The sequence below is a fragment of the Sarcophilus harrisii genome, chromosome 4, assembly GCF_902635505.1.
Source record: "Sarcophilus harrisii chromosome 4, mSarHar1.11, whole genome shotgun sequence".
In the NCBI taxonomy this organism is placed as follows: domain Eukaryota; kingdom Metazoa; phylum Chordata; class Mammalia; order Dasyuromorphia; family Dasyuridae; genus Sarcophilus; species Sarcophilus harrisii.
The window spans coordinates 438,591,188-438,613,682 of NC_045429.1; the positions used below are offsets into that span (position 1 = coordinate 438,591,188).

The 22,495-nt window shown below is 47.0% G+C and overlaps 1 protein-coding gene across 1 annotated transcript in view; it reads right to left on the bottom strand.

Moving 5' to 3' along the window:
- Positions 1-468: 468 nt before the first annotated feature.
- The window catches only part of PITPNA (phosphatidylinositol transfer protein alpha), a 39,916-nt gene continuing 17,889 nt past the window's right edge, over positions 469-22,495 (bottom strand). Inside the window, exons 5-12 of the mRNA XM_031967781.1 lie at positions 21,999-22,006; positions 21,169-21,243; positions 20,450-20,533; positions 19,032-19,109; positions 18,735-18,845; positions 17,761-17,883; positions 4,279-4,346; positions 469-2,976 (exon numbers count right to left, since the gene is read on the bottom strand). Of these exons, the coding sequence (XP_031823641.1) occupies positions 4,302-4,346; positions 17,761-17,883; positions 18,735-18,845; positions 19,032-19,109; positions 20,450-20,533; positions 21,169-21,243; positions 21,999-22,006 (524 nt within the window). The 3' untranslated portion in view covers positions 469-2,976; positions 4,279-4,301. The remainder of the gene's footprint in view (positions 2,977-4,278; positions 4,347-17,760; positions 17,884-18,734; positions 18,846-19,031; positions 19,110-20,449; positions 20,534-21,168; positions 21,244-21,998; positions 22,007-22,495) is intronic.

The following is a 22,495-nucleotide window of genomic DNA, read 5'->3' on the forward strand; positions in this document are numbered from 1 at the left end:
GCCCGACCACGGCACGGGTCCCGGCTCGGGGCGCGCGCACTGCACGAAGGTTTTGCCCCCAGAGTCGGCCCCGGCTGACCGTGACTGGCCGCTGCCCCCTCGGGGAGCCCGGACAGCGCAGAAACTAAAGACTAATTGTAGCCTTTGCCATCCCTTGATCCAGGGTCCCAGCGCTCCCGAAGGGTTTTGAAAGCCGGAGTTCCCTGCTTCGGGGCTGCTTCGGGAAGGCTCGCCGCGGGGCTCGCGGAAAGCGCGCGTTTATGGCGTCCCCCGGCGTCAGCCGCCTCGCCGCCGAGGCTTGTAAGTCGCGGCGAGGACCGGATCGCGTTGGGAAACTCGGTCCGCACACGTTTCGTCCGTCGGGGCCTTTGCGGCGTCGGGTACCGCGTGATCCTGACCGACGCCCGATTGCGAACCGTTCACGGACCCTTGGTGTGAGGGAGGACACCAACGAGCTGGACGCGAGAGCTGTGTCTATGCTTTTATTAGACTTTTCCCCCAACACACGGCATTGGAAGATTAGGAGACAAAAAGGCACGAACTCACATGAAAGAAACAACAAGGAAATCTAGTTAATTCTACAAAGTGATTTTGCAAAAGGAAAACCAACCAAACCGTGTCGGGGTCCCGAGAAGGCGCCCGGGCGCTGCCAGCCCCGGGGCTTCCTAGCCAGGAGGGTCTCGTCGGCCCGCGGGCCGGGAATCTAATAGCAGCAGCCCCTCTGGAGCCCAGCCCGGCCCGACGCCCCCGGTGCCTCCCGGGAGGACGGCTCCTCTAAGGGCTAGCAAGGGTGGGGGCAGGGCCGGGGGCTGGGAATGTCTCAGAGAAGCCAACACCTTCCCCCAGCAGCAGCAGCACCCGGAAGGTGAGGCCCGGCTCCCTTGGCGAGGGAGCGTCCCTCGGATGCTCCAAGATCAGAGCGGATCCTAAGGGATGCCCCGGCCCGGGTCTCGCGGATACTTTCGCTCTGGGTCAAAATGGGAGGAGGGGGTGGTACAGACAAAGAGGAGGTAGGAAATAAACACCTCAGGAGGATCTCAAGTTTTGTGCATTGATCTTATTTAGAAGCTGGAGAGCCTGGTCTTGGAAGGACGTTCTCCTTTGTGCCTTTCCCGACTGCTACGGTGCAAACATTCATTAGCTCTGAATGTCACAGATGTCTAGACCCCACCTTCCAGATGAAGGAGGGAGAAGAAAACTGTTGTTTAAGCACAAATATGGCTAATAGCAAGAGAATGATAAGGGCAACACTGACTTTTCCCGAGGGAGTCAACACGCAAAGGACGGCTTGCAATGCCCCAGCTGTCTGACTGGTGAGGGGCTCCCGAGGAGGTGTCTGCCGCGGGACATCTGCTGCAGCCAACGAGGCTGGATCGTGGCCAGAAGGAACTCTCTTGAGAGACCCAGGCCCGGCTTCACCTTGGGTGGCTCTGGGGCTACCTCCCCCATTCCCCCAGAAGGGTCCCAGAGAAGGGTCCGCCAGAGTCGCAGGTGAAGTCCTACACTCCTTTTATTGCACTTAGAAATAAGTAAGGCAAAGCAAACTACCAGAGACCCGCAGACAAACTACCTCCTCCCTGACCATGGGGATCTCGCCTCTCTCTTGGGCAGTGCGAGCACGGGGCAGCTTGGGCTTAGAACACTGAAGACTGGAGCAGCTTTGGAGAAACGGTGACATCTCAGCTGCTTCGGGGATGCGCCCGTGGTGGGATAACAGTCCTCTCAGTTCTGATGAAGAGGAGGAGGAGGAGGAGGAGAAGGAGGAGGAAGAGGAGGAAGAGGGCACTCCAGCAGCTGGCTAATTCTAGTCAGGGCCCTGCCTGGAAGGCCAGCTTGGCTAGAGGCTCCACCTCCTCCCCAGGCCCAGCCCGGGGAGTGTGGATGGAAGCATCCCTCTGACCCTATGGGATTGTCGAGAGCTGAGCTCAGTGTGGGCAAAGGAAGGCCCGGGGCCTCTTCCTAATCCCTCTCCAGCAACACTGGGGATGAGAGGATTTGGTTTAGGACAAAAGGGGTTTCTTGCATGCAGCATGAAAATACTGGGACCTCGCATCCTCGCCAGTCTCAAAGCCAGGGAAGGGGGCTCCGAGAGAACAGGGGCTTATTGCTCAACAGAAGCACCGGCCTGACTGAGAGGCAGCGCGCACAGAGATAGCACCCCAACGGGTCACTCAGCATAGGTGAGAGAGTTCCAAGGGCCGAATGGGACAGAGCCCCTCTAGCCGGAGACTTGACAGGGAGGCTATGGGCGCTGCAAATGGACTGCAGACAGAATGAGTGACAGAATGGTTTCAGAAGCTATTAGGTGTCTCCAAAGATAGTGACTGCAAGTGCTGGTGCGCAGGGCGGGGCTTGGTTTTCTTGCTAAACTAGGACTGGCTAAGCCTTGGCCACCCTGGTATGAAGCACCAGAATACTGGGATGCTAGAAGCAAATGTTAAGTCTTGAAGCTGCACTGCCATTCCAAGGGCCAGGGGAAGGGAGGGAAGGGTGGGGGGTGGGGAGGAGGAGGAGAAAAATCCATCAGTCCATCCAATAGCTTCTTTCTCTCCAGGTTAGCACTCAAAATCATGAGGGTCTGGCCAGGATACAAGAGGCCTCAGTTTATCCCAGGTTTAAAACAGACAAACTTAAATCATTTAAATCACATCACAAAAGACAGCTATTTCAGCTAAAAATGTCACTTGGAAATAGGGGCCACATGGAAATGGGTCAGAACACAATGGAGAGAGGAGGGAGGAGCTGTCAATCCAGCAGCCTATACGCCACACATCTCAGAGGCGCCAGCTCCCGCACACATGTGCTTAATAATACCAGACGGTCTATTTGTTCACAATATTAAAGGGCATCTAGAATTAGCTACGAGGGATTGGAAATCGCCTGTTGAATGGGCACAGAAAGGCTGGGTCCGAAGATGGCCTGTCACTCGGGAGGGTGGAGCTGCTGGGCCTTCCTGCTGACCACTGTCTTGCAAAACTAGAAAAAAGAAAGATGATCATTAGGGAAGCAACAAAGGGAAATAGAAGAACACCATGAAGCGTCCTCAGGGGCTGCTCCAGTTTGGGGAGGAATTACACTCAGCCTCGACCCCAGCAGGGGCCCTGACAACTACCCTGTGCCATATGCCTTTGTACCCCAGATCTGTGAGACTGAGGAAGGGAAAGCACCCTCTGTTAGACCGCTCGCGTTCCTAGAGATCTCTTGGATCACCCGCTATCAGTGCTAACCTGAGCAGAGGAATAAGGTAAGATTTTCAATAGGGAAATGGCATCTCTGAGAAAGGGGCATCTCCCAGGCCCGGAAGCAGCCCAGAAGCGTCTTCCAGAAGTTACAGAACAGAACAAAGGGCAGGAACTACTGAGAAACTTTTTTTAGGGGGGCAAGGCAATTGGGGTCCAGTGACTTGCTCACGCAGGAAGGTTGGATTTGAATTCAAGTTCTCCTGACTTCAGGGTTAATGCTCTATCCACTGCGCCCCCTAGCTACCCCTACTGAGAAACTTTCCATGGCTCCAGATTTTTAAATTTCCTTTTTTACCAGATCTCTCATGTTATCAGGGAGGGAGAACTTCTACACACCCACTGCAGCCTTCCAAAGTCATTGGGAGGGTAAGCAGTGGGAGGGGTCACCCAGCGGGGGCGGGGAGAGGAGGGACTCCCCAGGCCACTTCCCTGTCCATTATTTCAGGCTGCCAACCCTGAGGACAGATTGCTTCTAAATGGCTAAAGGGTCCAGACTGAAGGAATGACCACTTAAGCTGAACACAGAAGGGAGATGCCCGGGGTCAGGCTGTGGCCAGAAAATGCTCCTGAGGAGCATTCCCAGCAGGGGGCAGGAGTTCGGAGGCTGGAAAAGGCCCAGACGCTCCACACCTTTGGTTGACCCAACACCATGGCTTCTGCCTCGCTCAGGGAAGTCAGAAAAGGGCATTCATTACGTCACTGAGCCGAGGCTGACGACTCCAGAGGGGGACTTGGCAGGGTCTGGGGAAGAAGGGATGGAAGTGGTGGCGGCTTAATGAAACAGAGGCAGGCTGGACTTATCATGCCCTGACCGTCTGGTATCCGACTTTTTCTGGGCGATTCTCAGAGGGAAAAAAGTGCCCAAGTTCATAAACATTTTCAATGATATCGGCAGCCCAAGTGCTGTCAGTTTGGTGACCACATCATTACAGCCATGGAAGGAAGGGTCTCTTACTCCCCAGGTGTTAGGCCTTTAAAACCCAAGGGTTAAACCTTAGCTTTCATGTTACACCAAATGAAATAACTTGGTCCTTACAGTGCTGAGGGGAAGGGATGGCATTAGTCATCTGCTGTCATTCCTTTCACAGGGTCTTTTTCTCTCATCTGGAAGGGGAACAAAAACAAAATAGAGATTTCAGTTAGTGGTAGAAACTTGCCACCAACACCATTCCCTGAGGGTTCTTCCATAAAGATTCAATCGTGTCAAAAAGCCCAGGCTGAATGGTTTTGTGAACGAGATGGCACATTTGCCAGGGGCACCTATCAGAGCCCCTCTGCCCCACAGGCTCATTATCTCTCCCCCCAGCCACACTGTGTGAATTCTCACAAGGGTCCAAAGTGAGGGGAGGGTTCTCAGTTTCTGCTTTGGGAGCTCTCCTGGGTCCTGCCTGGACCCTCATCTTGGCCACAATCATATTACTATGCTATCTACTACATCTTCTCACACACACACACACACACACACACACACATCTCTCACCCTGCCCTCACATGAAGATTCTTGACTTTTTTGTGTGTCCTGGACTCCTTGGGTACACAGTCTAGTGAAGCTAGAATCATGTTTTTCAAAGCCCACAATAAAATATGTAGGCTTACCAAAGACACCAATAATTCTGAAATTCATTTGTCAAAGTGTTTTTAAAAACATTATATGGTCAAAGGATATGAACAGACAATTCTCAGATGAAGAAATTGAAACTATTTCTAGTCATATGAAAAGATGCTCCAAGTCATTATTAATCAGAGAAATGCAAATTAAGACAACTCTAAGATACCACACCTTCAGATTGGCTAAGATGACAGGAAAAAATAATGATATTGTTGGAGGGGATCGGGAAAACTGGGACATTGATGCATTGTTGGTGGGTTGTGGGAATCCAACCATTTTGGAAGTAGTTTGGAACAAAAAAAGTTTAAACTTGCATACCCTTTTATCCACAGTGTTACCACGGGATTATTCCCGAAGATTATAAAAGAAGGGAAAGGTTATTCACGAATATTTTGGCACCCTTTTTAGTGGCTAGAAACTGGAAATTGAATGGATGTCCATCAGTTGGAGAATGGCTGAATAAATTGTGGTATATGAAAATTATGGAATATTACTGTTCTGTAAGAAATGACCAACAGGATGATTTCAGTATTACTGTTCTGTAAGAAATGACCAACAGGATGATTTCAGAAAGGCCTGGAGAGACTTACGAACTGATCAAGGGGAAATAGGAGGACCAGAGATCATTATATACTTCAACAACAATACTAGATGATACCAGTCTGATGATCAGGCCATCCTCAACAAGAGATCCCAAATATTTTCTAATGGGAGTAATGAACTGAACTAGCTATCCAGAAAAGAACTCTGGAGATATAAAAACCATTACATTTAATTCCAGTCCCTATATTTATCACACCCTCATCTTTGATTTCCTTCACAAAGCTAATTGTACAATAATTCAAGTCTGATTCTTTTTACACAAAATAATGTTTTGTCATGTATCTTATTGTGTATCTAAGTTTTTTTTATATTTAACATCTACTGGTCATCCTGCCATTTAGGGAGGTAAATGAAAATTGGAACAAGAGGTTTGGCAATTTTAATGCTGTAAGTTACCATGTATATATCCTGTAAAAAAGGCTATTAAATAAAAAAAAAAACAAAAACAAAACAAAACAAAACAAAACAAAAAAAAAAAAAAAAGGATGATTTAGAAAGGCCTGGAGACTTACGAACTGATGCTAGTAAATGGCAGGACCAAGGAATCATTATATACTTCAACCAAAATACTAGATGATGACCAGTTCTGATGGATCAGGCCATCCTCAACAACGAGATCAACAAATCATTTCTAATGGACAGGAATAACGAACTAGCTACCCAGAAAAATCTCTGGAGATGACAAAACCATTCATTAAATTAATCCCCTATATTTATCACACATCATTTTGATTTCCTTCACAAGCTAATTTAACAATAATTCAGACCTATTCTTTTTTTAAAAAATAATTTTTGGTCATCATACTTATTGTTATCAAGTTATATTTTAATATTTTAACATCTACTAGTCATCCTCCATCTAGGGAGGGGGGGTAAGGGTAAGTTGGAACAAGAGGTTTGGCAATTTTAATTAAATTTTTATATATCCTGTAAATAAAAGGCTATTAAAAAAAAAAAAAAAAAAAACCAACATTATAGGTCCCAGGTTAAACTCTTCTCTAAAACTTCCTAATTCAGCTCTCCAGAAGCACAATTCTCTTTCCCAGCCCTTTCATTCCCTTTAAGCCATTGGTTGTGGGATTGGAGATTCCGGCAAGGATTATCTAGCCACACTCTTCAGGACCTTCATCTCCTTATTTATAAGATGGGAGTCACAATACTAGTAATATTTATTTTAGAGCTTCAGGAAAGGGCTTTGTAAAACTTCTATGACACTCAGGAGTTGTTACTATTATTTATAACATTCCCTATATTTCCAGAGACCCCTCACACTCTTCAGTTTTGCCTTAAAGGCCTTCTAATCCAAATTCCCTTTACAAACCCTATCCAAAGGGGCAAAGTCCATCCTCAATGTCCCATCTTCCCTGGGAAGCTTCTGAGTTTCCCCTAAAATTTAAGTCAGAAGTGATCTTTCCATTCCTAGCCATTAGCCAGTTCTTACATTAGCCATTATTTATTTTTGTATATTTATATAAGTTTTCCATTGCCCTTCCCTACACCAAAATGCAAACGTCAGAAGGGTTCATAAAGGAACCTATTTTACATATTTTCATCTCCTTTTCAGGGTTTTTCACATAGTAGGCTCTTTCTAAAAGGACAATCAGTGAAATGAGGAGGCTGAGGAAGGGACCTGTTTCTTAAAGCACTTTTTAAAAGCTCATTTTTAAAGATCAAACAAATCTAGTATGTCACACAGGAAACAGACCAGGATATGAATATTCTCAGAACACTAAAAACAATAATTGTCCATCTCCTCCCAGTCCCTGCAACTTTCTGAATTACAGAGGGACTATTCTGCTATCTTTGACAGCAGGAGAAGATAGAAGCATTAGCAAAATTTTAACTGGATTTTCATAAATAAATTAAAACAAAACTTTGAATGATCATGTATCATGCTCTGATTGAAGTCCAAAGAATCTCCGAGGTCAACACCAAGCTGCCCCAAATATTGGAAATTCACTTCAATGGCAAATCAGTTGTGTGTATTTGTTTAGCATTTACTAGGTATGGAGGTAATTGACACAAGAAATAAAAGATATTATTATTTTGTTGTTAGGAAGGACTGAACAAGTTAAGATCAAAGAATACACTACTGACGGACTGACAACAGAAAGAGAATGAAAGGGCCTTCTGCGTTGAGTGAAGTCAGTTAGAGAAGACTTTCTGAACAGAAATGAGTTTTGAACCAAACTGTACAGGATGTGAAATGGAGGATAGATTAGAAAAATACTAGTTAGAACTTCCAGTTCAGCAAAATCCAACATTCTGAGCCATCACTAGCCAAATGCCATTGATGGAAAAGTTTGGTCTATGTCAGCAGGAATCATAGAAGCAAAAGAAAAAGAACCAATGTCATCCTCCACGAGCGCCCATCCCTACAAATTTCTGCGTTCTAGAGCTTCTATTAAGTCATTCTGAAAGTTTATCTGAAAATGTTCCTAGGGTTTGGGTAAGTCAGGCCCCTGCTTGCCTAACACTCAGAAGCTGGGGAATAGTGAGCTAGAAGCAGAAGTTTTATGGGGTTCCCCTGATCAGAAAGGGGTGTTTTACAGACTCATTATTCCATTCTGGAAACTCAGGAGGTCTTTGCCTAGAACTTCACTGTCCCTAGGACAGTATCTATAGTCATGGGGTCCAGAATAATTCAGGATTTTATAATCTATAGTCTACAAGAGGTGATGTATTCAACAATAAAAAGGAAGCTAAGGCAGCTAGAGGCCCTCAAGCCCCATGGAAACCCTGGTTATCAAAGCGAGGGAACTCTTCCTATCTCCTAATAAAGAGATGGAAAGACTAGCCAGAGAGAGCTTAAGGGACCAGCCCCAATCCAAGGTCACCAGAAAGATATAGGCAAGCCCCCAATCCAGAGGGGCTGGGGATCCACGACTAACAGGCTGAGTTCAGTGCTGAGCTCTAGGATTGAGAACTCCCCAAAACCTTCATGGAGATGGATCGAAAGAGAAAATAAGTTTATTAGATGAAATGCTGGATGTAGAATCTGGAAGACTTGAGAAAGCATCCTGCTTCAAATATTTACAGGTATGTGACTTTTTTGGGGGGAGGAATTGGGGTAAAGTGACTTGCCCAGGATCCCATAGCTAGTAGGTGTCAAGTGTCCTGACTTCAGGGCCAGTGCTCTGTCCACTGCACCAAGCAGGTACCCCTGGTTGTGTAACCTTAGAAAAGTCACTCAATCTCTGTTTGCTGATCTATAAACCAGGCTCAGAGGGTTATTTGTAAGGCACAGGGGAGATAATGAATGCAAAAAGATTGTAAATCCTGAAAGCACCACTTGAACTTCAACACTGGAAGATTAAAAAAGTAGACAAAAGACCTGAATTAAATAGATTAAAGACAATGGAAAAGAGTCTGATAATCTGGAAGTATGGGTTCAGACAATCACCAGAGATACATCCAGGATGTATCTGGAGATATGCAGGAATGGGCAAACAAGCCTATCTTTGCTAACTGATCATCTCTTTAATGTATCCTGGATTTGTTTCATTTCCTGAATTCAGCCCAAAGAAATAACTACAGTAGCTAGATTATAGAGGACCTTACTAAAAAGGCGTACAGCTCAGGACCAGATAAATCACTCAGTCTCCGGTTCCTCAGTCTTAAATGAAGAACCTGACATAGGGGACCCCTGGTGACCCCTGAGACTCAAAATTTGAAAGTCTTATGACTCTTAGGACCTTATTTTTCTCCTTTTCTTCAATGGGGGACCAAAAATACCCCTGGAATGAGTCTTTCTACTTAATGTTTATGCACTCAGGAGGTGCTTTCTGTAGTAGGAAGTATCCACGGCTTCATGGGGAGGATGCGCTCCTTGTCCTGTGCCTGGCATCCCATGTAGCCTGGAGATCACTCTCTGTGTCATGGTCACTTTGGGAAGGGATCACTGTTGCTTCTGGATAACTGGTGGCAAATCTGGTTGAGAAAATGGTCTGGATTCAGCTTCTAGGCTGAGTTCTCCAGGATGAACTGGGGTCTGTATTTATAGTATGGAGATTGATCTGGTAATTCACTAAAGATATCAAGCTTCTGTTCTAGAACTCTGGTTGCTAGGTATTCAGTAGGTGCTCAATGTTTGCCACCGGAAGTCACATGTCACCGTTCTTCCCCTTTCCCTGCCTAATCTGCATTGATCTCCAAGTCTGGGCTTCTTACAGATAACCCTTGTGTGATTTCTGTTGGCAGTGATGCGAATGTCCCTCACAATCCTGTCTCCACAAGGGAATCTGCACGATTTCAAAGCTTTTCTTTGCAGATGTGGTTTTGGCCAAGTTTCACGTGGATGTGCCCAAGGTCCACGCTGCAATTTCGCCGTTTCATCAGTTCCTTTTGGGGTAAGCTACTTTAGGCGACATGAGACAACTGGGGGTATGTACCCGATAGCAGCCATTATGAGGTCTAGGTAAAATGTTGTTGTTGTTGTTGTTATTATTACTTTTATTAAATTTTAAGCTAAGACATTTGTCTCTTATCCTACAGGCCGGGGGAGGGGGAGCAGTAAGGATTTCTAAGTGGAGAAATGACACAATCAGAAGTGTGATGTAGGAGGACTATTTTAGTAGCTGTGTGGAGGATGGACTGGGGAAGGGAGAGACAAAGGCAGCAGACTAATTAAGAGGCTATTATAGCAGTCCAGCCAAGAGGTAATGAGTTATCTCCACTAGGAGGGAGCTGTGCGGGTGGAGAAAGGGAGACAGATGTGAGAAAAGTTGTAAAAATAGAAGAGGCAAGAATCGGCAATTTACTGGCTATGAGAGATAATGGAGAGGAAAGAGAACGCTTTATGGGAGGGGGGAAGGAATTTATTAGGGAAGAAATAAGAAAGAGGGTGGTCCTTACTATCTCTCATAATCCGAGTTAAAATCCTAAGGAGGAAATTGAGTGTTTCAGAACCTCAGTTTTACCTGAAGCAGGAAAAAGGTAGTAGAATATACACACCCACACTCACACATAGTCACACACACACATAAGCAATACACATTAAAGACAGAGAAAGAAGATAGATTTGGGAAGGGAATAGTATCAGCTACAGAGGTCTGATTATAAGGAGGAATGAAACAGAGAGAAAGAAAAGGTAAATGTCCATGACGTGGCTGGGGTGGGCTTAGGCCACTCCAGTTAGAAGTGACTAGTAATAACAGAAGAAAAGGCAAGAGGGAAGAGTGACCTCAAAGCCTGCAGATCACAGCCATAAGGGTCTCGGCTCACTGATGGAGCCGGAGAGGGAGACAGGGTTCTGAGCGATAATGGCAGAGAAGGCATTTACAAAGGGCAGTAAGGAGTATTCTTACTCCTCCTCTTCGTGGTCCAATATGTTGGGGGATACAAGAAAAGGTGCAATAAACTCTAGAGAGAGTGGCCAGGGATGCAATCTTTCCTGGGGGCAACAAGATGGAAAGATTGCTAAGAGAGCAGAGGGAAAAAAGTTTCTTAATAACTGAATAAGGGACTCCAGATGCCATATTGGACTTGGGAATGGAATCATCAGTTATATGGAGATAAAGAAGATGTATAAAGAAGGGTGACATTGGTTCTGAATTGATTCCGAATTGTGATCAGGGATGTAGGAGATGGAAATTTGTAAGCCATGAGCACTAGTAGGTTGGAGCCTCTCATTTCTAAGGGCGGCATTCATGCATCTTCCCCAAACTTCAGGAGGCTTGGAAGGTCCAGGTCCCCAGGGGCTGGACTAAAATTACACATGGTGCAGAATCTGCCAAGATGGAAAGTATGAAGTGCAAACAAAAGATAGCCCACGTGTGGAGAGCATGGACCCGTTTCTGTGTCAGAGCTGCCGCTGGAGATCCAAGTGGGGCACTAGGCTTTTGCCAGTGGTCCCAGTCTTTCCTGTTTGGGCTGGGTTAAAGCCTGGCTGGCAAAGCTCCAGGGCTCTGTGGTCACCTTCTGGCCTTTGCTTCAGTTTTTAGCCACTGACTTGCAGTGTGGTTTGCAGCAGGTCACTGGTCCACTTTTAGGCCCCAGTTTCTTCATCTGACCAATTCTATCTCCTTTCGACTGGTTCTGGGCCTGAAGCAGAACAAGTCTCATCCCTCTGTGACACGTGCACAGAACCGGTGGCTGCGGCTTAAAAGGGTAGGAACATTCAAACCCATGAATATTATGAAGGGGGTTTCATGGATGGTGGGCACAGAAGAGCTAGCTCCCCCGTCTGCACTACAGAGGGAACGTGCGGCCATGGGCGTCCGCTGTGGCTGGAGGAGGTACAGGAGTATTTCTTTCTAACTCCAGTGGTGGTTACACCCACTGGAGGAAACCGGGCAAACTGGAATCTCTAGCAAGCATTAAAAGGGATTAATTCTCATCTGTTTGGGACGGTTTTGACAGATTCTGCCTGAAGACAGAAGGATCAATGAGGCAGCTGGAGGGTCCTTTCAGCTCTAGGAGCCCCAAGCCTGCTGTCCACGAAATGAGGTTACCGGGGAAAGACTTCAGCAGTCACAGGAAGCTGCTATCAGATGCTGCCATGCAATTCTCATCATGATCTGCCCAAGGCCTCGAGCCCAGGGTCTGGGGTCTGACCTTGCTGCGGTCACTGCCACAAAGTCTCTTAGAGGGATTACAAGGCGTCCCAGCCGGTCATCCACAAGCCAACACTGGCATCAAGCCCTGGCGCTGTCTCGACTTGTTCCTAAATGGTCTGCTGATTCCCACTCCCTCTCAGTGACAACGGGCTCCTAAACTGACAAAGACCCCCCCAAACCAGCTATCTGCTTTTACATCCCCATCAGAGGCGGCTTGGTGACACAGGGGATAGTGTGCTAGACCTAGAGCCAGGAAAGCCTGAGTTCAAATTCAGTTTGCTGGCTGTGTGATCTTGGGCAAGTCACTAAACTTCTGTCTGCCTCAGTTTTCTCATCTATAAAATGGAGGTAATGATAGTGCCTATTTCCCAGAGTTATTGTGAAGAAGAAATTCAGTTTTGCTGGCTGTGTGATCTTGGGCAAGTCACTAAACTTCTGTCTGCCTCAGTTTTTTCATCTATAAAATGGAGGTAATGATAGTGCCTATGTCCCAGAGTTACTATGAAGAAGAAATTCAGTTTTCTGGCTGTGTGATCTTGGGCAAGTCACTTAACTTCTGTCTGCCTCAGTTTTCTCATCCCGAATAGAAGTAATGATAGCATCTATCTCCCAGGGTTATTATGAAGAAGAAATAAGATAGTAATTGTAAAGCATTTAGCTCAGTGCCTAACACATAATAAACGCTCATTCCTCTCGTCATCCTCCCCCTCCCATCCCATCTCCAGATCTTCCAGCCCTCTGAAGTTCCTGCTCAATACCTAACCCATCTCCTTTCACTTCAGACTTCCTCTTCCTCTTGCTCCTGCCATCTCCTGGCACTCCCTGACACCTGGCTCCCCCAGAGGGCTCTGCATCCCTGGCTAGCCTCTGCAGGATCGGCTGCACTTCCCTGCCCACGCCCTGACTCACTGGTTCCAAGGGGGAATCAGTGTTCCTAATGCTCATCCGCCCCTCCCGTGGCCACCACTCAGTGATCTCTCCGACATCCCCTCAATCCTGTTAGTCATCTGCTGACTGCCAGGCATTCCCGTCCTTTCTCAGTTCAGCGCCTGGCTCACAGTCTCCTTGGCTACACGCTTGCTGTTATAACGGGGACTTCCATATTCATCCTCGTGCTCCTTCAAACTTCTACTCAGCTCCCATGTCCGTCTCACACAAGATGGCCTTAGCCTGGGTCTCCCCATCACCCACGAGGTTCCATGTTCCCATCTGAACCACTGCAATTCCTTTAACTAGTCATAATCATTTCTTCTTCCACATCATCCCATGCTTCCCTGTTTGCAACCCTCCCCTTTGTCCTTGTCGTGCCCTCCGCTCCCTGCCCCTTGCAGGACTCTCCTGGGCCATCTGGCTTCCTGGCTCTGGCTACATTCACCTTCCCTCCCAACCCCAACACCTTGATGAGCCAGTCCAACCTGCTTCACTGTTGCAGCAACAATTATTCCTTGTTGAAACTCAACCTAGGATTACTCCCGAAATGTCTCTCCTTTGCTCCTACTCACATCCTGTGGAATGAGCTGGAAGATATCACAAAATACCGACTGGATGCACTAAAAAGTTGTTATCCAATCTTAACGCAGCAAGTCCATTCTTCTGTTCCTCCCTAAGCAAATCTCTTCTCTCAAGCCTCCCTTAACACCCCCCCTCCCCTTTCAATTTTTCAATTGAGAAGCTCATTTATCATGTGGCCAAAAAAGATGACCATTCTCAGGAACTCTCCTCATCGGACACGGCCGATATCATCCCCCACAATCCCTGGCTTTCCTCCTTGCCAACACCAACTCTTCCTGAACGCTCCATCCCACCCCTCTCATCTTCTCCAGCAGACTGCCCCCACCAGCACCCTCCCTGCTCTGATCTTAAATCTCTGCTACTGGCTCCTTCCTTGCTACCTACAACCACACCCAAGTCTCCCCCATTCTATGAAAAATCCTCATTAGATCTTTTTCGGGAAGCCATCCACACACAGCGTGCCCACTTTATCTCCTCTCATTCTTTTCTAAACCTGTGGTCATCTGCTTGTGACCTCTCCCATTTCTCTGAAATGCTCTTTCAGTGACAAGTCTAAAGGCCTTTTCTCAATGTTCTCCTTGGGGACCTCTCTGCAACACTGGGCCCAAGTGACTACGTTTTCCCCCCCTGGATACTGCTCTTTCTTCAACTTTCCACTCATGGATTCCCACCAGGGGTCCTCTCTAGAGATCTCATCACCTCCCAAGCAGTCAATGAGCCCTCTGCAGATGATGCCCAAATCTATGGCACTAGTGATTCTTTCTGATGACTGCATCTCTGCAATATAGTTTTAGGTCTGGTATGGCCAGGCCATCATCCTTTACATTTGTTCCCCCATTAACTGCCTTGATATTCTTGATCTTTGTTCTTCCAGATTAATTTTGTTATTATTTTTCTAACTCTATAAAGTAATTTTTTGGCAGTTTGATTATATGGCACTGAATAAATAGATTAATTGAAGTAGAATTGTTATTTTTATTATATTAGTTTGGCCTACCCATGAGCACTTGATATTCTTCCAATTGTTTAGACCTAACTTTATTTGTGGGTTTTTTGTTTTGTTTTTTTTGCAATTGTGTTCATATAGTTCCTGCTTTTGTCTTGGCAGGTAGACTCAAATATTTTATGTCATCTACAGTTATTTCAAATGTAATTTTTCTATCCCTTGTTGCTAGGTTTTACTGATAACATACAGAAATGCTGATGATTTATGTGAATTTATTTTATATCCTGCAACTTTGTTTAAATTGTTAATTCTTTCTAGTAATAGTTTTGTTTCCTCATTGTCTATTGTAACTCCTTCGATTTCTTTTCCTTTTCTTATTACTAAAGCTAACAATTCTAGTACAATATTCACATGTTTAATCTATACTGGATTATCTGTTGTCTGTGAAGGAAGGTGGAGGGAAGGGAGGGAGAAAAATCTGGAATACAAGGTTTTGCGAGGGTGAATGTTGAAAATGATCTTTGCATGTATTTTGGAAATAAAAAGCTATTATTAACTAGTATAATACTAAATAACAGTGGTGATAATGGGCAACCTTCTTTCACCCCTGATCTTATTTGGAATGCTTCTAGCTTATCCCCATTACATTTAATGCTTGCTGATGGTTTTAGATCGATGCTACTTATCATTTTAGGAAAACTTCATTTATTCCTATGCTCTCTAGTGTTATTATTAGAAATGGGTGCTGTATTTTGTCAAATGCTTTTTCTACATCTGATGAAATAATCACATGATTTGTTACTTTGGTTATCGATATGTTCCATTATGCTGATAGTTTTTCTCATATTGAACCAGCCTTGATTTCCTGGTATAAATCCCATTCAGTCATTATGTATTATTCTGGTGATAAAGTGCTGTAGTCTCGTTCAAGCCTAACTTTTTCCTGAGCTTCTGGCCTCCACCACCTGGCTATAAACTAGCTCAATCTGTCCAAAACTACTCATCACCTTTCCCCTCCACACCCACCTTTCTTCCAGGCTTCCCTGCATCTATCAAGGGCACTCCTCTGCCTTTGTCATCCAGGGTAGCAATCATAACCCCTCACCTGCCCCAAACAGCAGTTATATATTGTTGTTTCTGTAGCTCTCTTTTTTTCCTTTCTTTTTGGAAGGAGGCAACTGGAATAAAGTGACTAGTCTAGTAAGCACAGTGAGAAAGTGTTAAGTGTCTGAGGCCAGATTTGAATTCAGGGCCTCATGACTTCAGGGCTGGTGCTCCATCCACTGTGGCTTTCTTAACATCTCTGTCGATCCACATGTTGTCACTCCTCTGGTGCAGGACCTCCCCAACTCTTGCCTGCCTGGACTAGCTTTTTAGCCTTCTGACGGGCCTCCTTGCCTCTTCCCACATCAATCCATGTGGTTTCCACAAGGTCACCAAAGTGATCAGATATAACCAGGTCTTACCATCCCTAGTGAGTCCTCCAAGTGCCCTATTTCTTTGGAGATCAATACAAACTCCCACTTTTGGTACTGAGATCCCTGCACAGCCTGGTCCCTTTCTCCTGCTCCAGGTGACATATTATTGTTTCCATGCACTCTGTAGTGCAACCACTGCAGCCTGCTTGCTGCTCTTCACATGCTGAATTTCTGGGGTCTTTAGTGTGTGCTCTCCGTAACATACCCCAAGACTGATGCAGGCTCCCTTTTATCTTGGTCTCTTTGACCCTGACTTCCTTTAGAACTCAGTTCATAAGAATTTTCTCTAAGAAACCTGAGCCATTTTACCCAGATGTTAGAAGGTTGCTCGTTTAAGTTACTGTGTATGTTCTTTGTACATATCATGTTTATACATAAATGCAAAAGTTAAAAATGTCAGTGCTCTCCAAAGTTAGCAGTGACCTTAACTGACAAATCTAAGGGCTTTGCCCTCATTTGGAAATGTAAGCTCCCTGAGGGCAGAGGCTGATTTCACTATTTATTTATTTGTTGAGGCAATTGGGGTTTAAGTGACTTGCCCAGGATCACACAGTCAGGAAGTGTTAAGTTTCTGAGGCCAGATTTGAACTCGGGTCCTCCTGACTTCAGGGCTGCTACTCTATCCATTGCACCACCCAGCTGCCTCCTTTTGCTTTTTATTTATAACCACAATATCTGACACATATAAATGCTTACTGATTGAGGAAAAGAAAAGGGAAATTTCCATTTTTGTATACTTTTTTCCCTGGCTAGGAGCTCACAAGACCTGAAACTATAGTCATAAACACACGACTTTTGGTAGACTTCTAGCTCTGGGCCATAGCCCGAGAGCCTGGCAAAGAGCCAGCCAGATGCAGTCAAATGAGTAACCAAGATGGCAGCCCTTATACAAGGACTAACTAGGGCATTGGGTGAGTCACTGCAACCCAGGAAAAACACAGCAGGGCAGAACCGGTGATCCCGCCCTCCCCATCCCCACCCCAAGCTCAGAAGGGAGGAGTTCACAGAGGTCCAAGAAGAGAAGGAGCAGCTAAGCGTGATGGGAGGCAGGACAGCTGGGGCCAGGAAAGGCTTTTTTTACTTGACTGTGAAGTGAGTGTGCTCGGAGGTGCTTCCGCCATGGCTAGGGCCCCATCTCCCCCACCTGAGAGAGCCCTTCCAGGACCTTCAGGGAACACAAGCCAGCCTTCCTTCTCAGGCTCTATTTTAAGGCTCAACAAGCCTGAAACAAAATTCTCAAGAGATCCAGGTGAAAAACCAACTAAAACTAAGAGCAAGCCTGGAAAGTGGGCAGCTGATGTGGGTTCTGTATGTCTGTGGGGCCCGAGCAATGTCCTCCACAGGTCTGTGCCAACCTTCTTCGCTCCTCAGTATATGCCCCGGCTCCTGAGCTGGTGCCCGCCCTTCCTGTGGTTCTGCCTTGGCACTTGGTGCACACTGCCTAGGCCTCTACTCCCGAGCGCTGCCCCCAGCCCCCAGGGGTCTGTCCAAGGTAGGTGAGGGAAGGCATCATGTACGGTTGGGCCTCATGCCCGAGAGCAGAAGTTCCATAACTACTCAGTTTTGAGTATGGAACTTCCCAGAACTTCAGGACAAAGCTCTCGGTGTCTTCAGCCTCTGAAAGTCGCTGCCCCACTCGTCCCACTTGCCCAGAACTTTATCAGAAGAGAATCGGTCTATTCCGACTGGGTAATACTGGTCTATCCAAGCCAGCATCCTGATGGATGCACCTCTGCTCTGATAATCAGCTGCTATGGATTTAGCCTATGGATTAACCTTGAGTTTCAGAGCCTCCCCTTAAGCTCCCACTTACCTCATCCAGCTGTCTCTTGGTCTCATCTTCCATCCTGCGAATGTCATCCATAGTCAGCTCAACCCACTTATCGAGCCAACAGAACAGCTGCCGGTGAAAATTTGTAAACAGACGCTTCTCTTGCTAAGAAATGGAGGGGACAAGTTGACAATTCAGCAGGAAGGATGCCACTGCCCTGCTCCTTCCCACAGTCAGAGCTGATCCCAACACTTTGATACATAGCACAGGGGCTGCTGGCTGCTGGCTAGTAGGTGGGAGATCAGGAGGGCGGTCACCCCGGGGCCTTTACATCAGTTTCTTAGCGGGCCCCAAGGCAGAGGCCCAGAGACAAGAGGAACATCAGGAGGGTGGGGGGTGGAGGGAAGACAAGCTTATTCACAGCTGGCTGTGTTGCTTGGATACTAGAGAAGTTCCTGGGCCCCTGACCAGGCCTAATTAAGCAGCAGAGGTTTCCTGGTGAGCCTCACCAGGCTACGAAGAGGGGGCACGCAGAGCAGACACCAGAACTCTGCCAAGGGGCAGATTTCTCAGGAGCATCTCCTTCTTCTCTGGGAGCCATGAGGGACTGGAGGAGGACAGTAAACTTGACTGGGTCTCCGACCTCCCAGAAAGTGGATGCCGAGATTAAGAGGGACGCGCTCAGTTGTGTTGTCCAGCCCTGTGACTGAGGACCTGAGACTTTCAGACTACGAAACTTCCTGCCTCTGGCTTTTGAAGAAAGGGGACAAATGTCTGAGCTGAATCCCAGCAAGTCACTTCCCTTCCTATGTCTGTGCCTGCTCCCCTTCCATAACTGGAGTTTCTTCCTGACTGCAGGGGAAGAAGAGCTAAGAGAGTCAGGAGCCAGGCGCCAAGGAGGGGAGGGTGACCCTGCTGGCTCGAGAAGCCAGCTGGACGGATCTAAGCTCTTCTCAGCCAATAACAGACAAGCCGCTGACGGGTGCCCGCCGCTGACCCCCTCCCCTGCCACTCACCTTCTGTATAAAGTTTTCCACTTTGTTCTGGAGGCCCCACCACTTGAACTTGACGGTTACCAGTTTGTAGGCGCACATGTACGGCAAGTCTTTCTGATTTGCCAATTCTTTCTGTATTGAGAAAACACCCGGGGGCAAGCTCACGACTCAGGGGGCAGCCAAGGGACTCCCTGTAGCCCAGCCTCGGGTCCCCCCAATCCCTCCTCCACCCCTGGTCCATCCCCTCTGGAAGCCAGACGCCCCTTAGTCCACTGGGTCCCTGATCTAGCCCCCTTGTGGCCAAAGGGTGAACTGCACCTTCCAATTGGGACCCAGTGGTCCCCGGCCTGTCTTGATGGATTTAAACTTTGCTGGATCTTCTTCTTGCTTGTAATCCTGTGAAAGAAAGGTCATGAGTGTGGAGGGGGGACACACAGCACCATCCCGCTGACAGCCCCTCCAGGGAGCAGAGGAGCCCACCAACCGTCCTGCTGTCCAGTAACCGTCCAAAGCAAGGACAGAGATGGCCAGGAGCGGCTAAATCCATTAGCTGACCTCGGGCCAGAGTGGGTGGGTGACAAGTCAGCCCAGAGCTATGTAAATATTGAGGGCTGCCTCCGAGAGGACTCAATGGTATTTTTTCTGCCACGGTTTGTTTTAGACCTTTCCCTGTATATATCCAGGAGCAAAGAGCTCAAAAGACACGATGTTTCCACTGTGGCCGCCAAGGGCCCATATGTTAAACTTCTTTGGCCATGATCTCACTGCCTTGCTTTCCGTAACTCGTTTTTAATGGCACAGGATGGAAAGAATTCCAAGTGCAGGCTCTGTGTTGCTCGGCCAGTAACAGTCAGCCTCAAGTCACTGGTTTGCAAACACTCGATCCCTGAATATCTATGAGTGAATAAGCCCCAGTAAATTTTTAATTCTGGCTCACTGTGCCATCTTTCAGCTGTCTGAGACTCAGGAAGTGCAAATTCTCTTTAATCATCTAAGAAAAATATACTTCTGAGGGCGAGTCTCCTACAGAAAAAGAAGTGGACACAAAATCTCTTCCAAAGTCAATTATAGATGGTTTGTGTTCTCCTCTGCCATCTTGGATCTGTCATAACAACACCCCCTCCCCCCTCCCTATTAATGTGGAATAACTGAGAATCTACTGTGCACTTAAACAAAGAACTCCCCTGAAAGCTCCTACATCCTCTTTGGAGGAACTGGAGGAAACAGGGGAGGACAAAAGTAGAATTTAGATCTTATTACAGACAAGACGGGAACAGACCTGTCTGAGGTCAGTGCCCGGATCATGGCAGGAAGAGGAGAGGGTTACAGTCCTTCCTATCCCTGATCCAAAGCCACAGGAAGACAGGAATCTGTCTTTCCCACAAAGACTCTGCTCTGCAGGAATCTTGCAGGCTCTGGTCTAAAATCCAACACCTTCTCTAGAAATCACCGCTTTCTGTGTGGAGCAGCCCTTGCTAGTTGGCCTGGGGAAACCCAGAGCAGTCATTGTTTCCTGGGGTGAAGACTTTCAGGGTAGGGAGCCCGAACATCGGACCACGTGATTTCTCTAGCAGCTCCCATGCCAAGAAGAGGGAACTTGTGAGCTTAGTTGAAAGGCGCATAGGAGAAGCCCCATTTTGAGGCAGGAAGGGGTTCAGTTCTCCTGTTTCTAAAAGGCTTCACCACGTCCCAGCTTCTGGGAGGTTCCACCGCCTCTCCTTGAAAACAATTCCTACCTTGCTAAGCACTTGGCTCCGATCTGCAATATCTATAAAAACGGTTTCCACGTGTTTCCATACATCTGGCTCCAGTTTGTGCACCTGCAAGATGGAAACGAGTCAGTCCACAAGTCCCACAAGATACAGAGTCGCCCTTTCCCTACAATGGAGGCTTGGAAGAAGGGTTCCCAAAGCCATTGATACTAGGAGGAATCCCTCAGGGGGAACTCTCCTTGCAAAAGCAACATAAATACAGGGCTGATGTTTACCATAATATAATTAAAGCATAATCATTCAATTCACTCTGCAGAGTACTTTAGTCCTTGAGACTCTGGATTTTAAAAAATTCTCTTTGTTTTAATAAATCCTTTATTTCATTGATTTATTTTGAATGTTCACTTAAAAACTTTTAAGAGCTCCAAATCCTTTCTCTTCCTGCAGCCCGTCCCCCTACCCCTGGAGAAGACAAGCATTATGTGGGATCTGTCTGAAGGGTGGGTTTGTTGTGTGTGTTTCCCCACAATCACTACAATTCTGTATAAACTGAGCTCTGAGACAGCTTGAGGAAGTCATGCACCCTAGGGTCCCCTCATGCCTGAGGACCAGGCCCCGGAGAGGCAGCCAGCCCCCATGCTGGCATCTGAGGAATGGCGAGGTGGTAGGGCCAAGGGCTGAGGCCCTAGTGGGCAAGTCCAGGTAGGGGGTGCTCCCGTGGAGTCCTCGACAGCTGTACTTACATTTTCCAGTGTTCCAAGGTCAGGTTTGTGCCAAGTTTCAATTTTAATCAGGAAGTCATCTTTCATATATTCATTCTGCCAACATAGAGGAGAAAGAACCACATAAGATGATCTCTTCATTACCAGGACAACATGACAAGCCTATGACCCTTCTCCTGAAGTCCTAGAGCAGAGGGCTGCCCGGAAAAGGGCCCACCTTCTATGTAGGATTCCAAAGGTAGCCAGGGCAGTGATTCGAGGGCTATAGGAAAGGACTGTGGGGGAGGCATGGAGGGGAGGGGGGGAACACAAGGTCACTAAGACCGGACTGTCCTCAGGAGGATGAGAAACCCAGCAGGGTGGAGATCAGGCTACACTAACATTTTACCAAAGGTCAGTGCTGACTCAAAGCCCCAAACACTTCAACAGAGAAGGGATAATGGATATTTGAGTCAGCTAGACACGAGACCAATACTGTGAGGGCCCAACCAAGGGAAGGAAAGGTCCCACTTGACGTGCAAGACCCCTTTTAGATGAAAACAAACTCTCGGATGACGCAACTTCAGTCCTAATCTCCTGTACCCACATACTGAGAAAGGCTTCAATTTGTAAATCCAAATGCCAGTGCAGCTTAACTAAGGAGCAATTGGGCCAATGAACACATGAACCATTATGGAAGGGTCACAGGAGGATTGAGCCTCCCTCCTCCAGCTCTACTCCCCAGGAAAAGGAAAAAAAAAAAACAAAACTACCCAGCAGCCTTTTGTACCCTCCATTGCCCCTTTCCTTTTCCTTCCGGATCTCTCACATACACACACCATCCACATTACAGATCCCTTGAAGATACTTACTGTAATAACTGCTCCAAGGTTGGGCATGAAAGAAAGAAAAACAAAAGATTAATAAGGACAAATGAGCAGCAAGGTGGCTGTCAACTCCCAGCCTCATTTCCCAAAGTCGTCCCACCAGCCTCTCCAGCCAGTCAGGAATAACTAGGCTTCCCCCATCCCCTTGAGTTTCGCTAGTCATGCAGAAGCCCAGAGGAACAAATTCTGCACTTAATTAAAGAGATGCCACTCTCTGTTGTCTGGATCCTTTCCAACTGGGCAGGGAAATGGAACAGAGTCTGGTCAGCTGAGCCACTGCAGCCCCCATCACCCCAAGTACAAGATCATCGATGGCTTGGGGATTTGAGGCAAGGCAGGAAGGCGTCCAACCACTGTCCACTCAGCCTCGGCATCCCTTCCATTCACTGTAACCAGACCCCATCCCCTCTGTATCCCTATTCGTTGTAATTAGACCCTTTCGGAAAGCAAGGCTCAATTATTCATCAGAGAAAAATGGCTGC